The sequence below is a fragment of the Chinchilla lanigera genome, unplaced genomic scaffold (genome assembly GCF_000276665.1).
Source record: "Chinchilla lanigera isolate Chin_1 unplaced genomic scaffold, ChiLan1.0 scaffold00164, whole genome shotgun sequence".
Lineage (NCBI taxonomy): Eukaryota > Metazoa > Chordata > Mammalia > Rodentia > Chinchillidae > Chinchilla > Chinchilla lanigera.
Genome location: NW_004955565.1, coordinates 1,008,463 through 1,030,811, shown reverse-complemented (window position 1 = coordinate 1,030,811; position 22,349 = coordinate 1,008,463). Strand labels below are relative to the sequence as shown.

Sequence of the window (22,349 nt, the reverse complement as noted above, 5' to 3'; positions counted from 1 at the left end):
AACTGCAAAGTTAACTGGCCTAATCAATTTAACTGATCTTCCCTTTCCTTGTTTACTCTGTGTCATATTTAGTATGGTGTCATATTAAAAAACTGTGAAAAGGATCCAGATAACTCATGAGCAATGAGTTCTTGAATACCAAGGGCACATCTATTGCCAGGAACTAATAACTCTGGTGTAGTTTAGTCTACAATGTAGCTACATACAGAAGCAATCTCTCATCTAGCCAGTAGGTGGAGTCACACACAAATGTATTGGTCTTGCTCTTTGATCCACATGACTAAATCTTACAGTAATTGATGTTTTGGGGTTGTTGGTTTGAGGCAAGAGATCAAGGATGCAAAAAACTGGGAAAAGACAGTTGTTGAGGTGAATTTATAAAACAACGACACAAAAGAATTTTCATATTTCAATTTTGTTTCTGGCCCTTTTGAGAAAGAACTGTTATTTTAAATACGAATTTATAAAACCCACTTCCAGACCTCTAGAGATAATAAAACAGTTCTAAATTTAGAAATCTGTCATTTAAAATTCATGTTTAATAAGGGAAAACTGAACATCAATTGAATATGACAAAATGTTAAGAAATTATTGTTGATTTTGTTAGGTATAATAGTATTATGGTCATTTTTAGGTCCTGACATGTTAGAAATACAAACAGGCATACTTATAGGTGAAATGATATGGCTTTAGAAATCTCTGGGAGGGGCAAGAGGGAAGGACAGTTTAAAGAGGCATGTTAACATTTTTTGATAACTGTTGAAGTTCAGTGCTTCATATAGTGGCATTCACTATACTATTCTCTTTTCATTCAAAATTTTCCCAAATCAAAGGCTAAAATATGAAAATAGGACGTCATGGTTTAGTGAGTATTATTATTATTTTTTGCAGTGCTGGGGTTTGAACCCAGGGCCTTTGCACTGAGCTGTATCACCAGTCCCTTTTCAGTTTTCATTTTGAGACGTGGTCTTGCCAAGTTGCTGAGTTGTATGGGATAGGCTTGAACTGGTGATTCTCCCGCCTTAGACTCCCAGAGAGCTGGGATTACAGGAGTGCACCACCATGCCTGGCTTCTAGTGATTTGGGTTAATATTAGAGTTAGGTCACTGGTACTTAAATATCCAACTTTAATGAGGTCTCATTTCTTTTTTATTTTTATCAGTACATATTTGTAATACATTATGATTATATTCATCATGGGGATCTTATTTCAATATACAGCCACTGAATTATTTTAATCAGTTGGATCATACAAAGCTAGCTATAAAACATCCTGTATGGGGGCTGGGGATTTAGCTCAGCGGCAAAAGCGCCTGCCTGGCAAGCGCAAGGTCGTGAGTTCGGTTCCCGGTACCGGAGAAAAACCAAAAAAAAAAACAAACAAACAAACAAACAAAAAACATCCTGTATGGACTGCCTCAACACTGAAGAACTAAAACCTAGATTATATGACACCCAAGACCATCTTCTCTCTACTCTCATCTGGGTTCTTTGGTACAGACAGCAAATGTGGCAAAATTTAGGTGAATTTAAAAAATGTGCTGTCCTCATTACCTTATTAAATCTGCTTTTAGTTTTCTAAAATAAAAATATGGACAGAAACAGATTTCTTGAATAGAAAATAAAATTAAACCAGAAAAGTCATTTTGAAAGAATTATACTGCCTTAAATTGGAAGGGATATCAGAGATCTTCTCTAGTCCCAAAGTTAAACTTTATCTTCTGCCCACTTGGAAGGTTCCAGCTCTACTCCAAGCATCTCTAGTGAGGAACGCACAGTCTGTGAGGTAGCTTGCTGCATTCATGAAGTAAGCCTCATCATGAGAGTCCTTCCTTACTTAAGGGTGAAGTCTGCCACTTGTTGATTCTAGTTACGGCCTGCAATGCTACACTGAACGAGCATATAATCTCTATATCATGAGCTTTTAAATAACTGAAGACATTGATTATTTTCTATCTTTGGCCTTCTGCTCTGGGGACTCTCAGAAGAGTAAGAAAACCAATATATTTATGGGTAATAAAACCTACAGGGCCTTCAAAAACTTTTCTGAGCCAGGTGTCTTCAATCTGGGGGTCAGATATGTCTGGAGTACCCAAGTCTTTCCACGGGACACATGAAATGAGATATTTTAAAGCAATGATTTTTCGTATTTTCATTTGCCATAATGTGGTCTGTCTGAAAACAGGTCTGTGATCTGCTGCTTTTCCTTTCCTATCTCCAGTTAGCCAACTCAGCTGTTCCCCTATCCTGAAATGTCTGTCTAGCTTCAAGAGACAGCTGGGGAATGCACAGCTCCTATGGGAGGGAGACCCCTGGGAGCAAAGCAAAGAGTCTTTAAGAAAGAAAGAGGTGTCACCTTTTTTCACACAGACAACATGGCAAAGTCCGATCTATTTCAGAATTTGAAATCAATAGTAAGGAGTGTCACTGGGATGTCTATTAACACTTTAATTTTATTTGAAAAATGAAGCTAGACTTTTTCCTGATAGAGATTCTGACGTGGTTAAGTGACAGTGAAGACTAGCATTGCCATGTAGGTCACATAACTGACATTTCTCACAAAGTGAATGAGATAAATGTGCAGCTCTACAGTTGTGAACAAAATATATTTAAGAGACTATTCAATATACTGCAAATAACATTCTTACAATACGTTTTCATATATTAACTTAAGAAGATATGGGAGAGGCACCTAAGTTTCTCAAAATTCTTTTAGTAGGTTTCCCATCAAAGAGTTTGAAGGCTGTGACTGTATGACAGAATCTCCAGGCCTTTTTTCATTCTGCCTATCTCCTTCTGCAAACATTCTGGCGTCTGGCTTACCATGCACACAGGGAGAAGGACCAGAGTACAGTGTGTGGAAGTGTGGCTTTGTTCTGAATGTAGTACAAAATACTTCAAATTAATGTAGCCTAATGTTCCACTCAAGGCACATAAGCTGCTGCAAATGACTAAGTAAGACATTTACATCGTTTTTACACTGATCTTGCACGCACATATTGAAATGAAGGGTCTACATTAACTACTCTTAAATTTCACCTTTGTTTCAGCTCCCTGACTACAAACTTATACTTTTGAATTGTGATAGAGATAGCCAATTTATTAGCTAGCTCTCTGTGGAGGGCAGTCTATGAAATGCCTGCTAGAGAGCCCTATGTCTGGTATTCAGACCCTGATGTGTGGGCTGGACCTACTGATTCACTTATAACTAACAGAATATGGCAGAAGTGACGGTGTGCAGTTTCAGAGATTAGGTTATAAGAGTGTGACACTCCCTACCCCCATGAAGCCAGCAGCCACAGTGCTCTACTGTTCTACGGAGAGGCTCAAGTGACAAGAAACCGAAGGATGCCTCTGGGCAACAGCTCTTAAGGAACTGAGGCCCTTAGTCCAATAGCCTGAGAGGAACTGAAGACTGAGACCAACCATGTGAGTGATCTTGAAAGCAGATCCATCCCACTGCCTTAAAATGACTTTGGCCCTGGCCACCACCTTGCTTACCACCTTATGAGAAACCCATATCCAGAAGACTTGGCTGAGTTGGGCCCACATTCCTGATGCACAGAGTGATACAATATATTTGCATTTTTAAGCCACTAAGTTTTGGGGTAATTTGTTATGAAGCGACAGATAGTGAATATACCCTCCAGTCTTGTTATCTTTTCAATATCTAGTAAATATACCCTCTTCTCTCTTCCTAATCAAAGTTACTCATTAATTTTGAGCAGAATAGGATCAAAGAAAAAACTTTGCAGGATGCTGTCTATAAAGCTGTACAAACTCTTTAGATAAGCATCCAACCAGCTATGGACTACTTAGTTGTACTATCTCTAGCTTGTATTTTGCTATCTTACAAAATTTTGGTGAAAAATATGTCAAGTAGCTTACTGAAATGAAGATACACTGTTAGCTACAGAATTTTCCTCACATGCCAACACAGTGATTATATCAAAAGGGGAAGTTACATGATTATCACCGTTGCCACAGAGTCTTGCTACATGGACGCCTCCACTCTCATTGCACTCCTATTCACTGAGACTCCTCTGGTCAGAAGTGCATATCTTGGGTCTTCCTATCACTCTACACTCTATTTCTTTTTGCAGCCTCTTCTATGAAGGTAGCTGAATATGCTCACCTTTTGCTTCCATTACTATGATGAACCTTAAGATAGTATTTTTTCCTGTGACTGAAGGTCTTTATAAACAGATGAGTTTAAAACTACTGTTAAATGTTAAAAGAAAAGTGTTAACATTATCTAATACCAACATTGCTTAAAGCTTTACTGCTTAAGAAATGAAGTACACACTCACAATTCAAAAACCATGTAAAGCATTCCATCTGAGCTATATGTCTCCAATAACTCTACAATGTGTGGATGTTTCAGCATATGACAGATACTGGCTTCCCGCTTTAGATCTGCAAAACAAACATATAACATACTTCATTAGGTAGGAACAAAAGACAATTAGAGTGAATGATGAATGAATGGATGTGATCTATGGTAACATGAAGACTTCTCTAACTAAAGAGATGAAATCCCCCATTTAAACTAAGCTTAACTTCCTTCCTACCTTTTAAAATCTTTGACAATATAACTTTCATCGTTTTTGTCAGCTTAAATCTATATACAAGAGTCATCTCTCATTAGCACAAAAATTTTACATGTTGTAGTAAAAACTTTGCATTGAAATAAAATAAATACATAAATACTTTACTCAAACTCTCACACTGAAGTTTCAGCCCCAAATTTACAACCCTTCTTGATCTGCTAATAAGTAACTCATTTTACTGTCATGAATTTTACTTGTTTTTCGTAATTTTCCCTATTAGATAAGAATGTATTGCCTATTCTTGAAAGGAAAATCCAGCATTTCCAGACATAAAGGAAATTACATGGACTAGGAAGCAAAAATAGTACGGCTTAAAAAGAGAAGGCATTCTTCTTACAGTCAAAGTCAGGTTATTTGGTGGGCAGGTGGTGCCAGGGATGAAATCCAGGACCTTGGACATTCTAGGCAACTGATGTGTTGCTGAGCTACACCCACAGCCCTGAATTTCACAGCATTTATAAAATGTGTTGGATAATTCAGGATTCTACCCACCTCACAGTATTAGCCTGAAGAAAATATTCAGATAATATAGATAAAACTTCTGTATCAGCTTTATAATTCTATTTGGAAAATAAACGGGATATCACCATCATCATCATCACATTAAGACAGTTTGGGCAGGGCATTACCTGCCATGTTTACACGGAATAAGATAATTAAAGCCTTCCAGTGCTAAAGTGCTGAGGATTTACCTGTTTGCTGATGAATAAAATCCAATGGGATGCTTCTACGTTTGAAAGTAGAAGGGAGATAGGTAAAGAAGAATCAAGGCTAAGGATGCATTGCATAACACAATCTCCTTTCTGATTTATTAATTCAACTAATCTTGTCTTCAGGAGCAATGGATGTAGATAGCACCTTAGAAGGCTTACTTACAATGGTAGAATAAGAAAAATACAGTAGTAAATTAGATAAAGGAAAAACTATCAGAAAAGGAGGAATTAATACTATAGTATTAAGAAAGTCAAGGGAATATAGAGAAAATAAAGTTATATATAGTAGGGGAAAGTTGCAACCTGAGAAAAGGCCATCAGATTTAGTCAGAAAAGGTTAAGAACATTCTGGGCTGGATCAAGTTCTGTGGAGAAGTCTGAGTCAAAGTCAGCATCCAGGAGTCAATTATCTACTAATAAATTAAAATTTATCATGTCTCTCACTGGGAAAAATCCTCAATATAGTCACTCTCACTTCATATCCTGACCACCCCGTCAAGTAGGTACCTTTCAGATACGGAAATTGAGATTTAGAAGTGTGTTCCACATCATACAGCTATACAGAAGTGGGCCATGAACCCTGATCTGCGTGACTCCAAACTTAGCAGTCTTTCTACCATGCTATGCCATGGCTTTGGACATGAGCCTCTCTGAAGAGCCTGACAGGAGAATACCAATGGCAGGGTCCAAGAAGACTTTTCTTGTCTGTTTTCCCTATAGCTGTAGAGGAAACACTCTGTGTGAATGTTAGTGGTGGGGATGAAAAGTACACGAGATTTAGAATCAGAAAAATTGGTGCTGCTCCTGCCTTTTCCCCTGCTGCTTGCAGGCTGACTGTTAATTTCTCCAATTAGCCTCCTTATTAGACAAAGGAATGGGACAGAGATAGGTGATATAGTACTGAGAGTCCATTAACTGGTTTCAAAGGGTAGTGGTAAGATTCAAATGAGAAGTTGGATGTGAGCGGACAGTGTGGAGCGCAACACATGGGAAAGAAGCTTGAGGGGCCCCAATGTGAGCTGCGCACTATGTTCATTGCTATCAGAAGCACAGGAGGAAGCCATCAGAAGCACAGGAAAAATGCTGCTATGTCCGAAAGCAGTTGGGAAGGCCCTGCAGGAGAGGACGATATAAAGCAGCTATGGAGGGGCTGGGGATTTAGCTCAGCGGCACAGCGCCTGCCTGGCAAGTGCAAGGTAGTGAGTTCGGTTCCCAGTACCAGAACCCCCTCCCCCCTAAAAAAAAAGCAGCTATGGGGTTTGTACAGAGAAGTCATAACCATGAGAAGGTTTTAACAAGTGTGCTGGAGGGCCAGACTGAGCCAGACAACATCAATCAGATGCCTGCAGAGTTTCTCCTCTGCCTTCAAGAATGTTCTGCCTCCTGATTTTATAAAAAGCTTAAGAGTTCTATCACTCATTTTTACATCTCTAGCTCCTCATTTTATTAGAAGTCATCCTTTCTTATTTTCTGTTTCCACTTTACTCTTTTGCTATTTGTCTCTGTTCTGATTGAAAGTGATTTTAACTCAATGCTCTGACACTGTAGTCATGAAGTAAACAGACTTATGGTTTGCCACAGTGAAAACTGATTCCCTTCTTCTTTCCAGGTGATTTGTTATATTGCTCCTTACATGGAAATACAGTGTGCTTCAATTCCTACACATTTGCCACAGGACATGTTTGTGACACTGAAAGCTTGTAAGAAGAAATGGGTGCTCTAAAGACCCTTCCACTTGAGCCACACATTTCAGCTTGGTAAACAGCTGAACAAATTCTTGGTCTAGTCTTCTCAGCTACCACTCTCTTGACAAGGCAAACTTGCTTGCGGCCCTGCATTCCAATATTAAAGCGATTTAAATCTCACTGGATCTGAGATTTCAGGGACTAAGATCAGAACACTGACTGGATAGTATCAAACATAAAAATATACTTGAAATAATAGGGACAATGATACAAAAGATGGCTTACATTTAAGATCACTGTGGTAATGTTTACTGTACTTCAATTATCAATTAAATAGCTCATACAGAAAAACACAATTTTAAAAAAAGACAAATACATTATGTACGCATTCTACTTACAGATTCCAAGAATGTTAAAAATAACTGCTTTTGAAATATGAATTTCACATATATTTTTGAGTGATATATAGCACACAGATATAGCAAATTGAAACTAGTATTTGCTACAAAACAACTCAAGATGCAGAGTAAGAAGGTATCTGAAGTAGATGATAATAATTTGATGTTAAGTTGTGATTATCTGACTGCTTACAGATATTAGCACAGAACATACCTGTAAGTGACATGACCCACAGTGACCATCTCTATTCACGTGCTACTTTGTTTACAGATTAGGAACTGGCAGGTCTCTCTACTCTTTTTTATTTCATAGTATCTCAGGGAAATTTTAAAAGATTTAAAAATCATTTCTATGTTTAGAGGTATGTGCCTATATTTATTTAGTCAGTTCATTTCCCTTTTAAAGTGGTACTAGTGATATGGAAAGTAGTATTTCATTTTCTGTCTCAAATCAGAAGCATTTAAATTAAGTCAACCTGCTGTACAGTATTAGAACTACTACCAATTTCTAAGACGTCTCGGCTGTCTAACAACTGTAAAGCAAATATGTTTCCAGAGTCCGCCTGTCAGACTGCTCCTCAAATAGCTGAAAGTTAAAAAATTCAGATTGTTTCAGACTGCTAATTTTAAAAATAATTTTCCTGGAGTATTTGTATTATTTACTTTACTACTATTTGTTTTTGCTATACCAGCACTCTTCATACTAGCTTTTAAAAACTGAATACTACTTAAAGAACATCATAATTCTGTAGTAAGCTTATTTGACCATGGGTCAAAACTAATTTGGATATTTATAAATCTGATTGAAGAGAGGAAAAATTTCTGGTAGTCTTGGCATTGCAGTAGCAGTCTCAACCTCAATATATGATCTTACAAGGCCTCAATTTAAGAGTTATTTTGCTATGAACCATTCCATGAGGACTTAGATCAGCATCATCCAGTAGAAACATGATACAAGGCACATGAATAACTTAAACATTTTCAGTGCTCACATTAAAAAGTAAAAACAAATAGGTGAATTTTTATTCTTTAAAACATTTTATCCAATCCAACATATATAAATTAGTATTATTTCAACATATATTTAGAAATTATTAGAAGTATTATTTTTTGTACTTTTTAAGATCCAGTATGTGTTTCATATTTAAAGCATATCCTTATTTGACCTAGTCACATTTTAAGTGCTCAGTAGCCACGTGTGGCTAGTGGCTACCAAAATGGAACAGTGTAGCTTGAGATAAAAGGATTTGTTTTAATCTATATCTTTTCCTAATCATGAGTTCTTCTGCAATTCTTACACAGATAGTTGTAATTTCATTCCAAAAATTGTAGACTCACAATGAGGTTTTTAAAAATACTTCCACAGAAGGAAACTCTATAGCTTCTTCTTAAACCAAATAAACCAAATCCATCATTTAATAACTAAGCCTGGAGTTTTTCACTATTGTTAATTTAAATCTTTCATTTGTTCTATAGGTTTTAATTAATCTCATTCAATTTATCAAAGAACAGTCAACATTTTTTTTTTTCGGTTTTGGTTTTTCTCCGGTACCGGGAACCGAACTCACAACCTTGCGCTTACCAGGCAGGCGCTTTGCCGCTGAGCTAAATCACCAGCCCCGAACAGTCAACATTTATTGAATAGTAGCCCTATGTATGGTTCAAAGTTTACTGAATGACTTTTTAGACTTTCTCACCAGACCATGCAGTGCAATATTTGAGAGTCTACTATGCAACATTTGCAATTTTAGTGTCTCTCTATAAGTCCTCATTTAATGACTGCAGTCACACTAAGACGTATATCCCCATTTTATTTTATTTATTTATTTATTATTTATTTATTTATTTTTTGGGTTTTTTTGGTTTTTCTCCGGTACCAGGAACCGAACTCACGGCCTTGCGCTTGCCAGGCAAGCGCTTTTTGCCGCTGAGCTAAATCCCCAGCCCATATATCCCCATTTTAAAGAGGAAGAAACTGGGGCCCAGGGTTTAGTGATACAAAGAAATTGATGGAAATTATACAACTATTAAGTGGAAGAAGCAGGACAGACAGTGAAAGCCTAGAGCTGTTCACGTCATACTATAATGACTTCTGGGGCAGTGTAGTTTGTATATGTCCCTAGATTCAACTGATAACACTGACTTGGCTGACAAGCTATCAAGACTGTCCCAGAACCAGTTTATTCCAGCCTACTGCCCCTAGTGATGGCCAGAAACTAGATACTAATCTTTTCCTGACAAAATATAGGGGTATTTTCATTCATTTCCAAACAATTTCTGGGTTGTGTTAGAAACTCAGTTAAAACGCACTGGGAGCTCACCTAGACTCCAAATACAAAGAATGGATAAGTCTTAGAAAAGCATACATTAGAGAAAAGATAGACTAGTAAACATGGTGCTGGGAAAACTGGGTATCTGTGCAGAAGATTGAAACTGGACCCGTATCTCTCACTGTGTACTAAACAAAAATTAAAATGGATCACAGAGCTAAACATTGAAATGGAAACAATGAAACTATTTGAAGATAAAATAGATAAAATGCTTGAAGTCATAGATGTGGGAAAGGATTATGTAAACAGAAATGCAACTGCACAAGAAATAATAGCAAGAATCAACAAACAGGATTACATCAAATTAAAATCTTCTGCACAGCAAAGGAATCAATTAGTAGAGTGAAGAGATGACCAACAGAATGGGAAAAATTTTTTTTGCCAGTTATTCCTCAGATAGAGGACTAATATCTAGAATATATAAAGAACTAAAAAAAATTAAAACTCAATCAAGAAATGGGTAAGTGAAATGAACAAACACTTCTTCAACAAATATATGAAAAAATGTTCAACATTTCTAGCTATTACAGAGATGCAAACTGAAACAATATTAAGATTTCATTTTATTCCAGAAAGAATGCCAATCATTAAGAAGTTGAGAAATAACAAATGTTGGTATGGCTGCAGTGAAAAAGGAACCCTCCTACATTGTTGGTGGGAATGTAAACTAGTCCAACCATTATGGAAATCAGTATGGAGATTCCTCAAAGAACTAAAATTAGAAATTCTGTATGACCCATCTATACCCCTTCTAGGTATCATTCCCAGAGCTAAAGACATTATCACACTACAGCAACATGTACACATCTATGTTTATAGCAGCACAATTAGTGATAGCTATATCCTGGAAGCAGCCTGTATACCCATCAACAGATGATTAGATAAAGAAAATGTGGCATCTATACATGACAGAATACTACTTGGCTATAAAGCAGTAGAGACATTTGAGACATTAATAGGAAAATGGATGCACCTGGAAAATACATGTTAATAATAAAATAAACCAAACACACAAGCTTAAATGCCATATAGTATCTCTCATATGAGAAAGGCAAAGTACAAACAAAGAGCACAATAAGGAATGGATAGGAGACAAGGAGATAGATCTCTTGTAAAATGAGAAGGACGACACTGGAGACTGAGGTGACAGAGGAGGGGGACAGGAAGTTGAATTAAGTAGCCTGAAGATATGCCATGTACAGGAACCTAATAATCTCAAAGAATATAAATGTATGTCATAAACACAAGGTAATATTAATAATATAACAAGAACGAAAATATGGAAAGGGGATTTTAGAGGAAGAGGGAGGAAGGTGGGAGGGAAGGGGATTAGAAAAAAGAATCGAGCTGTACTGTGTCCATGTACCCACTCCCCAAGATGATTATAATCTGCATGTATTACAGACATATACTAATAACAAAATTAAAGCAAAGATTTAAAAAGTAAAAAAGTGAAAGAAATAATTAGGAACAGCATTAATGCATTCAACTGAATAAATACTTTAACAAAACAAGTAACTGAAAGTCACTGTTGATTCAACATTTTCTTCTTGGTGTACTGAAATTAATGCCCATATGATATTTTAAGAAAGGGATCCAAGCAGCACCCTGGGAAGAACTGTACTAGCACAGTCAATTTCTGCTGTTCAGTTCTACCTTTATCTAATAACCAATTTGAAGAGTAAAGATCCCACATACATTTGGCACTAATACAGGTCAGTTGGCTTTGATGAGGCTATTTTCCTGTGAATCAGGAAAGTTGACCTTCTCAACTAGTGTTGACCAGAGGTCTGCAGAAGCCCACACAAGCATTTGGGTTAACTGCAAACTCATTATTTCTTCGACTTTTTACACATTTTACTACCATCTCTATATAGTTTATTATCTTTCCTCACACACAGAAATCCAAGCAGCTTCCAATTTCTTTGAATTCCTGCCTCCTTTTTTAAATCCTACAATCTAAAGAGAAGGGAAAGAAGGAGAGAGTTTGTATGTATGTATATGCAGGATAGTTAACATGGCTGTTCTACTGTCTTGTATTTCTTTGCTGAAAGAAACTGTCAATGAGTCCTTGGTTGATCAGCATTGCATGTCTATATCTGTTTTCATGAGAAACCACTTTGAAGATATCAATATGTAATACAATAAGCATTGTTAATTCCCTACCACTTTGTTTGTAACTCCGTACTGTCTGTACTGTTCCTTTGCTATTTTGTAAAATGTTGTCTGTCTGTTAATATTTTCCTCCCTTTATTTTTAAAATAAAAAAAAATAAAATCTCATCTGTCAGGTGAATAAAGGCAGGAAGAAGCATATCATTAATTGAGAATGTTTGAATGATGTAAATTTTGTTCTTAAATAGGCAAATGTGCATTAATTACAAATCAATCTTAACTGCATTAAGCACTTACAGATTAATGGGATTTTGGTAATATATTTCCCAAAGAGTTTTCAGTTCTGATGAGTATAATGAATATATTAAAGCAGCTTAATCTGCTGAATACCAAATTAAACTAAAGTCAACACTTTATGTATAAACAACTATCCTTTGTAAAATAAAATAAAACCAATTATGGTGAGAATTACTTGTCTTCCCTCTCACTTTTCATTAGGATGAGTTGCTAAATAATTACCTAAAGTACTGTTTATTTCCTACAGATTTAAATTTTAAAGATTCCAGGTCATTCCTCATCAACACTGAAGTATAATAATTCATTGAGCTTAGTTTGCTATTAATAAAGATTATTGATGACCAAATCAATAATCATTGCCAATATTTATCTTCTGAGGTGTTAAAATGTACAGAAAGAAAAGCACTTGCTTAAAAAGCCATTCGTGGATAAGAACCACATTAGACTGAAATGAAACCAAATTATTTGTCTCTTAGAAGATATAGCTCTGAGTCTTCTATTCACGGAGCTACTCAACCATGAATTTGGTGAAAATCTGTTTTTGACTCAAGTAATAAAATCGAAAGACGTTAATTATATAGATAAAAGGAGAAGGTAGAGGTGACTAAAATCTAAACCAAAATAAAGTTCCAGTGTTATAAGATTTTGTCAAATATATGAGTGACTATGATTGTGCTCATATATATTTTTTTTTATTTTAAGGATAAAAGGAGGGAAACATTAACAGACATACAACATTTTACAACATATCACAAGCACAATACAGACAATACAGAGTTACAAACAAAGTGGTAGGGAATTAACAATGGTGGTTGTATTACATATTGATATCTTCAAAGTGGCTTCTCATGAAAACAGATATAGACATGCAATACTGGTCAACCAAAGACTCATTGACAGTTTCTTTCAGCATAGAAACAGCAGATAGAAGAACAACCATGTTATCTATCCTGTATATACATACATACAAAATTTCTCCTTCTTTCCCTTCTCTTTTCCCACATCCAGAAGCCCTTTACTCTTCGGTGGTTTCCTATCATTTCACAGTGTCTATCATACCTCCGAGTTTAAATTAACTCTTTCAAGTTTTACACTAGTGACACAATGCGGTGCTTGCACATGTATGTTTGATTTATTTCACTTATGAGTATGGTCTCTAGTTGTGACCATTTAAATATAAAGGCCTTGAGTTTATCTTTCTTTATAGTTGAGTAATATTCCATTATATAAAAGTACCATAATTTTCTTATCCAATCCTCGGTGGATGGACATTTGGGTTGCTTCCACATTTTAGCAATTACAAATTGTGCTGCTATGAACATAGGTGCACATATATCACTGTGATATGATGTTTTTAGTCACTGTGATATGATGTTTTTAGTCATATTTTATACATAATAATAAAAATATAATGTTCTAAACTCTTCTAGAAGGTAAAATTCCTTTGTTGCCTTTCATTTTGGGAAATGCAAACCAAAGAGGGTAAGATTAGGGCATTTTACTAGGATAAAAACCAGATACCTATTTCAGTATGGTACTCCTTGCCTTATAACAGAAAATTAGGGAAACACTAGCTTATGCCTAACTCATTTCAATATTAATGTCTTAAAAATCGTACATGTTGGGCGCATCAGGGCACTTTATGGGATGAAAAATGCACACATTTGTTAAGCTTACTGACTTGTACATTTGGGTGGGGTCATTTTATTGTGCATAACTTACTCAATGAAGTATAAAAGCAAAAAAATGTTATTGCAATAAAACCGGAATTCACCTAATAGGTAAAAGTAAAAACATTGTTCACATACCTGGTGTTTTATACTTTTCTAACTGTGTTATCTAGATTTACTTCCTATTATTTAATTTTCTCACAGGTGAGGAGCTCATAAAGGACGTTTCAGGATAGACCTTACTATCTGCTCCCCTCCCAAATGCGCTTTCACCAGTATGGAACTACTATAGAAATACTGCTAGTAGGGCCAACATTGTCCCCAGAAAGCAATTTGTGGTCTGGTTTTATATATAAACAGATAAATGACCAATTTCAAGATTCTTTACAGCACAGTGAAATCAGCATAGATCTCCCCATCTACTCATAGAATCCTTTTGTCAAAGAAAACTCATAAAACAAATTTACACTAAAAAATAAACACCAATGTGTGACCCTTACTTGGAAAAGGACCAATAAAAACAATAAACTAACTCTTAACAGATAATTTGAAATCAGGGATATGAATCATACTGTAGATTGATGGTCTCAGCCACCAAATTATTTCTATATTTTACTTTGTTGGTCTACTGACAAAATCCAAGATTTATATTGAGGTAGTTGATAACTAACAGGTGTGCATAAGTTAAATAGCTTGCCTTGTAGTATTAATTTCTTACATTAATCAGAAAACTTCAAGGAGTACTAGCAGATAATGTTTTTGTTGTTCCAAAGTGGAATCACTGACAGTGGTTAAAAACTGGCAGAAAAGATACTTTGAGTACTCAGTAAATCTCTGGATTAAGGGAGGTTTTTTTTTGGAAAGGCCGTATTTCTCCTTGCTTTAAAAAATTTTAAGTAAAGAATACAGTGCTGTACCCTTGTGATGAACTTTTCATTTCATCTTTTGTATAAAACCAGAAAGTACCTGAAAGTGTAGCACCAATTTCTAGACCAGCAATTTTGAACCTATTTGAGGCTAGAAACCATTTAAAAACGTGTTAAAGTAGTAGCTGCACTGACCCCAAAGATTTTGTAGTAAAATGTGAGGCAAGCACAAAAGCCAAAGTGACTGATCTACATCCTTGTGCCTTAAGGTCAGGATGAAGACAGACACCCATCTAATCCACCCTGTGGTTGCTACAAGAAAACTATTTAGAGTGGAAGTCAGAGAAGCTAATTTCTCCATTAACAACCTAGTAACGGGCACAATTTTGAGAATAATATTTTTTAGATTAAAAAACTGTACAGTCCTCATATCTTTTTAGCCATTTGTTGCCAAATCGAACACTTTACTGTGTAGGATGCATGAAACCGTCACGCAATGTTTTTCTTTCTTTGAAAAATTTTAGGAAGTTTCCTTGGGACATTCTGTGTGGTCCAATTTGCTGCTTCCTATCTTGATATAAAAATGATATGAACTGTTTACTACTTGGAGTGTAATATTTACACAAAATATATTTTGGAGTGTCTGCTAAATAATGATGCTACGAGTTTTCTGTATTTTTTGTGGGTTTAAGGTCAGATATACATTTCCTTACTCTTTAAGGAATACATTTATAATCAATCTATCTTCCTTCTTCACTTCTTTCCAAGTAGTTCTTTGGCCATTTCATCAAACTTGGAATGGGCAAAACAAAATTTCCCATAACAACTGAGTTAGAAGCTGAGGTTTCTAGCATCTGATTCTCAGGTAGCTGAGTCCAATGCCAGCAAAGCAAGATGCTCAGAGCTAGTGAACACAAGGGGATAGAAGGCAGACAGAGTGGCTCAACTCACTGGTCACTGCATACCACCAAAAGGCCTAATTCATCACACAATATTATGGGAAAGCAAATAATTATAATAATAATAATGATAATACATATGTAATAAATATATTCATTAGGTCCCTCTAGATACTGGTTTATTTCATGTAAGTGACTCTTCAATTCACTACCAACTCCTTTGGTGGCCTAGGACTTTTCCTGGTTGTAGCACTGAAAGTCTGGTATCATGAGAACCTACCCTCAATCTTAGGCAAACCCATGTGACTGGTCACCCTATTTCTACATATCTAGCCCTTATCCTTTTAAGCAATATTTTTTTTTTTTTTTGCCATAAGTGGCTCTCATATGATAGAGCAAAAGACTAGTTGACAAAAGGCCTGTCTTTAAATCCTGTCTCCATCACTTGGTAGCTGTACTACCTAAGAACATCAGTTTCCTCTGTAAAATGGAAGGAATAAGACAAAAGCTCGCATACAGAGTTGTAGTTAGGTGTGACAGATTCATAAAGTATGTCAATGTGCTTGCCATGCTGTGTGACATGGAGCGCACACACAATAAGTTTGTTTTCTTCTTTGAAATCATTTTTTGGTGGAATCATTCTTTCCTACCTTTAACAAATACCAATCAAACCAAATTTGATCACAATAAGGTGGCAATGTGAACATCCATTACTAAACCACACTACTCTCTAGTTCAATGCCTGCTTTAACTACTTTAACTTTGTAGTTTTTCATGTACATTTTTTTGGAAATCATATAATATAGCTTATAAAGAACTGAAGCTGTCCATAGGGCTAGTCGGGGAAAAATAGGTACAGTTGAAGTGTCTAGTAAAGACACTGGTGCACTATAAAGTGAAACAATCCATATAGTTCTATGGATGTGGACTACAGACTACCAGCAGCATAGTCTTCAGAGACTGCTTGTAGTCATTCTCACACCCGCCACTGCTTCTTCTCTACTTCCTACATGCAGCTGCCAAAACCTGTCCATTCTATTTTTACAACACTTGTCAAAACTATCTTCCCCTTGCTGCTATTACCCTAGTTTTACCTCTCACTGATTCTTGCCTGGATCACAGCAAAGATCTTTTAATGGGCTTTTTGGCCTTTGGTTTCTTCTCTTCATTCTATTCATTAAAGTGTTAGCAGAGTTTATCATATTATGCTAGAAACCTTTACTGTGCTCTGTTCCACACACTAAAGCATTATGATCCCTCAGTATGATTTGAAAAGCCTTCCAAAAATAATTTTAAGTCCAACAATTTAACTAGTGTCCACTGAGCATTTAACAGCATAACTAGACCTAGAATCTAGTTAGGTTTCTTTTTCTTTTTAAATTGCTTTTTAAAATTAAGTTTATTGGTACATTTTAGGTATACATAATGATCATATTTATCATAGGAAATCTGTGCATGACATAAGTTGATTCCTTTTTCCCATTCCCCTGCCCTCCCTCCAACCTTCTCCCCCTCCTTATTTACAAACGCTTTCTTTCCATTTTTTACTTAGCACTCTTTCCCCTTCTCCTTTCCTCCTCCCCTTCCCTAGTTGCCCTTCTCATTTGAACATTTTTTTTCCTATTTCACAATATCTATTATACATTTGGGTTCTTACTTACACTTTTGGTTTCTCACACCACAGAAACAATGCAGTATTTACACGTGTCCAACTTATTTCACCTGATAAATGGATGAAGACAATGTAATTTTTATACAATGGAGTACTACTCTGCCATTAAGAAGGCTAAGCTTGAGACACTTATAGCTAAATGGATGTACCTTAAGCCATTTTTTTCTTTTTGATTCTTATTTATCTAATTTTTAAGTTGCATCTGCATTCAGTCTTCCTGACCCCCATCCCCATACGCTCTGAAAAATGTTGCTCCCTTTGCTTGACACTCCATGTGCTTACTTCTCTGTATCATAAACTCAATTCACTTAACAAAATCATACAAACACTGCCTCAAAGCTCTCCTTAACAATCTTTCCAGAGGAGGGAGGCTCAAGATCTCAGCAAATTCCTGCCAATCCTGCTAGAGGGCAGTACCAAAATACACACAACCCATTCAGCCAATGTCTATTATTCTTCTTACATCAAAGTCTATGTCCCACTAAGTAAGAAAATGTTACAAACAAGCATGACAATAACAAAGCCATCACCACACATTTCTCTTCATCTTCACATTTTATTTTTATCTATTTATCTATTTATGTATCTTTTTGAGACAGGGTCTCACTATGTAGTTCAGGCTGGCCTTGCGCTCACTTTGTAGCCCAGGCTGGTCTCAAACTTGTAACGATCCTCCTGACTCAGCCTCCTGAGTACTGGGATTACAGGTGTGTGCCAGCATGCCCAGCGCATCTTCACATTTTATTCAGAAGAAAAATGTGGACCTAATAGGCAGGTCTAAACTTTAAGACAATTTACTCTCAGTGGCATACTCACACTAATTAGAAAATTTTTAGAGAATGACCACAAATGCCATTTACTTGGAGAAATGGGGTTTCAATGCCATTCTGTATATTTTATTACCATGACTTCAGAAAGAAAACTTCAAGGTACTACCACTATTGAATGTTTTGGCTTTAAACAAAAATAATGTATATCTAACATTTCTATATCACTGTATAGTTTACTTTGTAATAAAATATTATACATCACATGGCACTCAAAAAAGTTTTGTTTTGAAAGAATAATTAAGATTTTATTTTGGGGGTTTTTAAAATTAAGTTTATTGATACAATTTAGATATACATAATGATCACATTTCTCATACGGAATTTGTACCTGTACATGATTTACTTTGATTCCTGTTTTTTCCCATCTCCCTCCCCTCCCTTCAACCCTCCTTCCCTTCACTTACAAAGCTTTGCTTCCATTCTATCTTTCTTTTCTTTTTATTTCCCTTCTTCCTTTCCCCCTCCCCCTTCCCTACTTCCCCTTTTCTTTTGAACAGTTTCTTCCTATTTCACAGTATCTATTATACATTTTGGCTTATACTTTCAGTTTCTCACACCAGAGAGAAATGTGATATTTACCCATGTTTCAGATTTATTTCACTTGAGTATGGTCTCACGGTGCATCTATTAACCTAGAAATGTCTCTAGTTTATCCTCCTTTATGGCTGAGTAGTACTCCACTGTATATTAAAAAACCACATCTTTCTTATCCATTTATTTGTTGATGGGCACTTAGGTTGTTTCCAAGATTGAGCTATTACAAACTATGCTGTTATAAACATGGGTTCACAAATATCACTGTAGTATGATGGTTTTGATTCTTTCAGGAAAATACCAAGAAGGGGAACATCTGGGTCAAATGGAACCTCTAGTTTTAGTTTTTTGAGGAATTTGATTTCCATGGTGGTTGCACCAGTTGACATTCCCACCAATAGTAGAGAAGGGTTCCTTTTTCCCCACAGCCCCTCCAGGATTTGTTATTGGTTGATTTCTTGATAACAGCCATTCTTTCTGGGGTGAGATGGCATCTTGGTGTTTTAATTTGCATCTCTCAAATGACTAAAGATGTTGAACGTTTTTTCATATATTTATTTACCATTTGTACCTCTTCATCTGAGAAGTGTGTACTATCTCAGATGCCCATTTTTGGATTGGGTCTTTAAATTTGGGGAAGTCTTTTTTTTTCCAATTCTTTATATGTTCTAGATATTAGTCCTTTGTCTGAGGGACAACTGGATATAAAGTTTTTTCCTACTTTGTGGGTTGTCATTTCACTCTGTTGGTGATTTCTTTTGCTGTGCAAAAGCTTTTTAATAAGACAAGATCTCAGTTTTTGCTCCTTTGTAGTATTTCCCATGCAACTGGGGATTTGTTTATGAAATATTTGCCTATACCTATGTCTACAAGAGTTTCACCTATTTTCACTTCCAGCAGATTTAGTGTTTCTGTTTTAATATTTAGATCTTTGATCCATTTTGATTTGAGTTTAGAGCATGGTAATAGACATGAGTCTAGTTTTGGTCTTTGACATGCGGAAAGCCAGTTTTTCCAGCACTGTTCATTAAAGAGGGTATCTTTCTTCCAGGGTCTCACTATGTAGTTCAGGCTAGTCTTGAACTGATGTTGATCCTCCCACTCTGCCTCTAGAGTGCTCAGATTATAGGCCTATGCCACCATGCCCAGGAATACTTATGATTCAAAGTTTCATGTACATTTTTAATAATTTTTAAAAATCCATTTATATATGTGGACCATGTCTTAAAATTTCAAGAAAAATTTTATGAGGTTAAATGATTACAATTCCAAAAGATTTACGAAAAGAGTACATCTAATTTTTTTCCACTAGAGGGAACTAAAGATCATATATACCTAGTTAGGCAACTAGAATAGCACCAAAATTTATGGCTATAGAGAATATTATTGGTTTTAGTAATTAACAGGAGATTATTTTCCCGTAACATGTCTAGCAACAATAACCATCAGCTAACATTTAGTGGGTATTCTTGTGAGTCAGGCTTTATTTTATATGTGTTGACCCATTCAAGCCTCATAACAGCCCTAAAAGGCATATGATACTCATATTATGTATGAAGAAGCTGAGGCACAGCACAGTTCAGTAACTTACCCACAGAGCTAAGAAGCTGAACAGGATTGCTGAACTGTATAGGATTTGAACCTAGACAGTCTGGCCCCAGTATCCATGCTCCTAACTCTGCCGGAATGTTTGTTAGGTTTACAGCTACTCAATGCTGAAGATTAACCTAAGCTATTTTTTTGTATATAAATTCTAAAAATAGAGCCATAAAATCTTGGTTAAAATAAAGGGTAATCAGAGCACATTTTATTAATGAAATTACAGCACATTTCAACAAATCTTAAGTCTTTTCAGTTCATGTCATATATATAATATTTGTAGTACTGGAGACAAGGCCTTTGCACTGAACCATATCCCAAGCTCTTTTTTATTTTTCTATTTTGAGACAAGGTTTGCTATGTTGCTAATTTTCCCAGGATGTGCTTGAAATTGAATATGAGATCCTCCTGCTTTAGCCTAGGATTACAGGTGTATATCACTATGCCTGGCTCTGATTCCGTTTTTGAAAAATTCATTTTCTATTAAGACACAATAACTAGGCAGGGCTCCGGAATGGCTATGTAAAGAGCTCAAGGAAACTTCTCCCCGTGAGAGATACATAAACTCTATTCATGATACTTGAGAGGAACTGGTTCTGGGACGTCCCATGGATACTAAAATCAGGATGTTCAAGTCCATTATATGAAATAGCATTATTATTTACATATAACTTATACTTTAAATCACCTCTAGATTACTTATACAATACCTAATACGTAAGGCAAATGCTATGTAAATAGTTATGGTGTATTGTTTAGGAAATAATGACAAGGAAAATAGTTTAAACATGTTCAGTACAGACATGATTTTTTCCTCGAATATTTTCGACTCATGGTTGATTAAATTTTTGACTTGGAGATAGGGCTGATTGTATTTAGCTGGTTGAAAATTAACAAATGCAATTATGAAGAGTCTCTGGAGATTCATGAGAGGACTTACAACAAATTGAGAAGCATTATTCAATGAAATTCATAGAAACTTGGGAAGAACAACAGGAAGCTGTGGCATTGGAGAGGGGGACTGTACAGGGAGTGTCTCTGTTCCCTCACAGCTCTGTCCTGCAGAGAGAACTGTTCCAAGGATCTCAGCAGCAGAGTAGCAGATCAGCCCCCTGACATAGAAGAACTATTCTGAGTGGATTTGGCAGCTTGTGAACACTGGCAGATCTTGTTTTCCACAGTCCCATGCTGTGGAAGGCCTATACTGAGTGGGCGATGGAAGCCAATGGCAGCACCTACTGTACTTCCCTACACTTAACTTCAGCTAAATACAGAGAATTCAGATGAAGAAGCAGGTAGCATACAGTGCAGATTTCCTGCCGAGCTCTGAGATACAAGAGACCTATGGAGATGGGCTTGGTAGTACCTGAGTGGTGGGTTCCATCTCTTTCAAATTCCTACTTGGTACCTGGTGGACAATATCAGCGGTTATGCTTCCTTGCGTTTTAGGCTGTGGGTTATCCCCACAACACAAAGTCTCTGCTCCATAAGGAGGATCTGTGTGGAACAGTGAGCAAGGGATGTTTCCCAGTTCCCCTCAGCTTCCGCTCCATAGTGCAGAAATTCTGCTCAGGTGAGGGTACAGCAAGCTTCGTAGACTAGCAAATTCTGTCCCTGCCAAGGAGCCTGATGTTAAGTGATATCAGTATCCTCAGTCGCTATGACAAAAAGTTAGAAGACATGTGAAAACCAGGAAAGTATGACCCTTCTATAGGAAAAAATACAGATAATAAAAACTTCCTTGAGGGGGCCCAGAAATTGTAATTACTAGAAAAGACTTTAAAGAGTTACTTTTAAAAATAAAATTGAATCATGCTTTCTTACAGTTTCCCCTATCTATAAGCGCAGCCCATTCCCCTTAGACATGGTTTACTGGCTTATTTGGAATTTCTGAAGATCACCATAGTACTTATTTTTTTTTTTAAAGGCTTGTGAACCATACCTCATACCTCTTAGATCCGGCTCACTCAGAAAGAAGCCTAAAGATCAATCACTGGTTTTAATAAGCAACACTCTCACTGCCCTCTCTATAATTCTGCACAATGAAGAATAAAAACCACAATGTACTGTCCCTGCTCATGTCTTTATCCTTAGCTTTTGTTGTACACAGGAAGTTCTAAATGGGGATCACT

General features: G+C 36.3%; 1 protein-coding gene across 1 annotated transcript in view; it reads right to left on the bottom strand.

Moving 5' to 3' along the window:
• Positions 1–22,349, bottom strand: part of Cask (calcium/calmodulin-dependent serine protein kinase (MAGUK family)) — a gene marked incomplete in the record, with an annotated part of 363,168 nt that overhangs the window by 211,916 nt on the left and 128,903 nt on the right. The window contains 1 exon segment of the mRNA XM_005413251.2: positions 4,311–4,416. Coding sequence (XP_005413308.1) covers positions 4,311–4,416 — 106 coding nt within the window.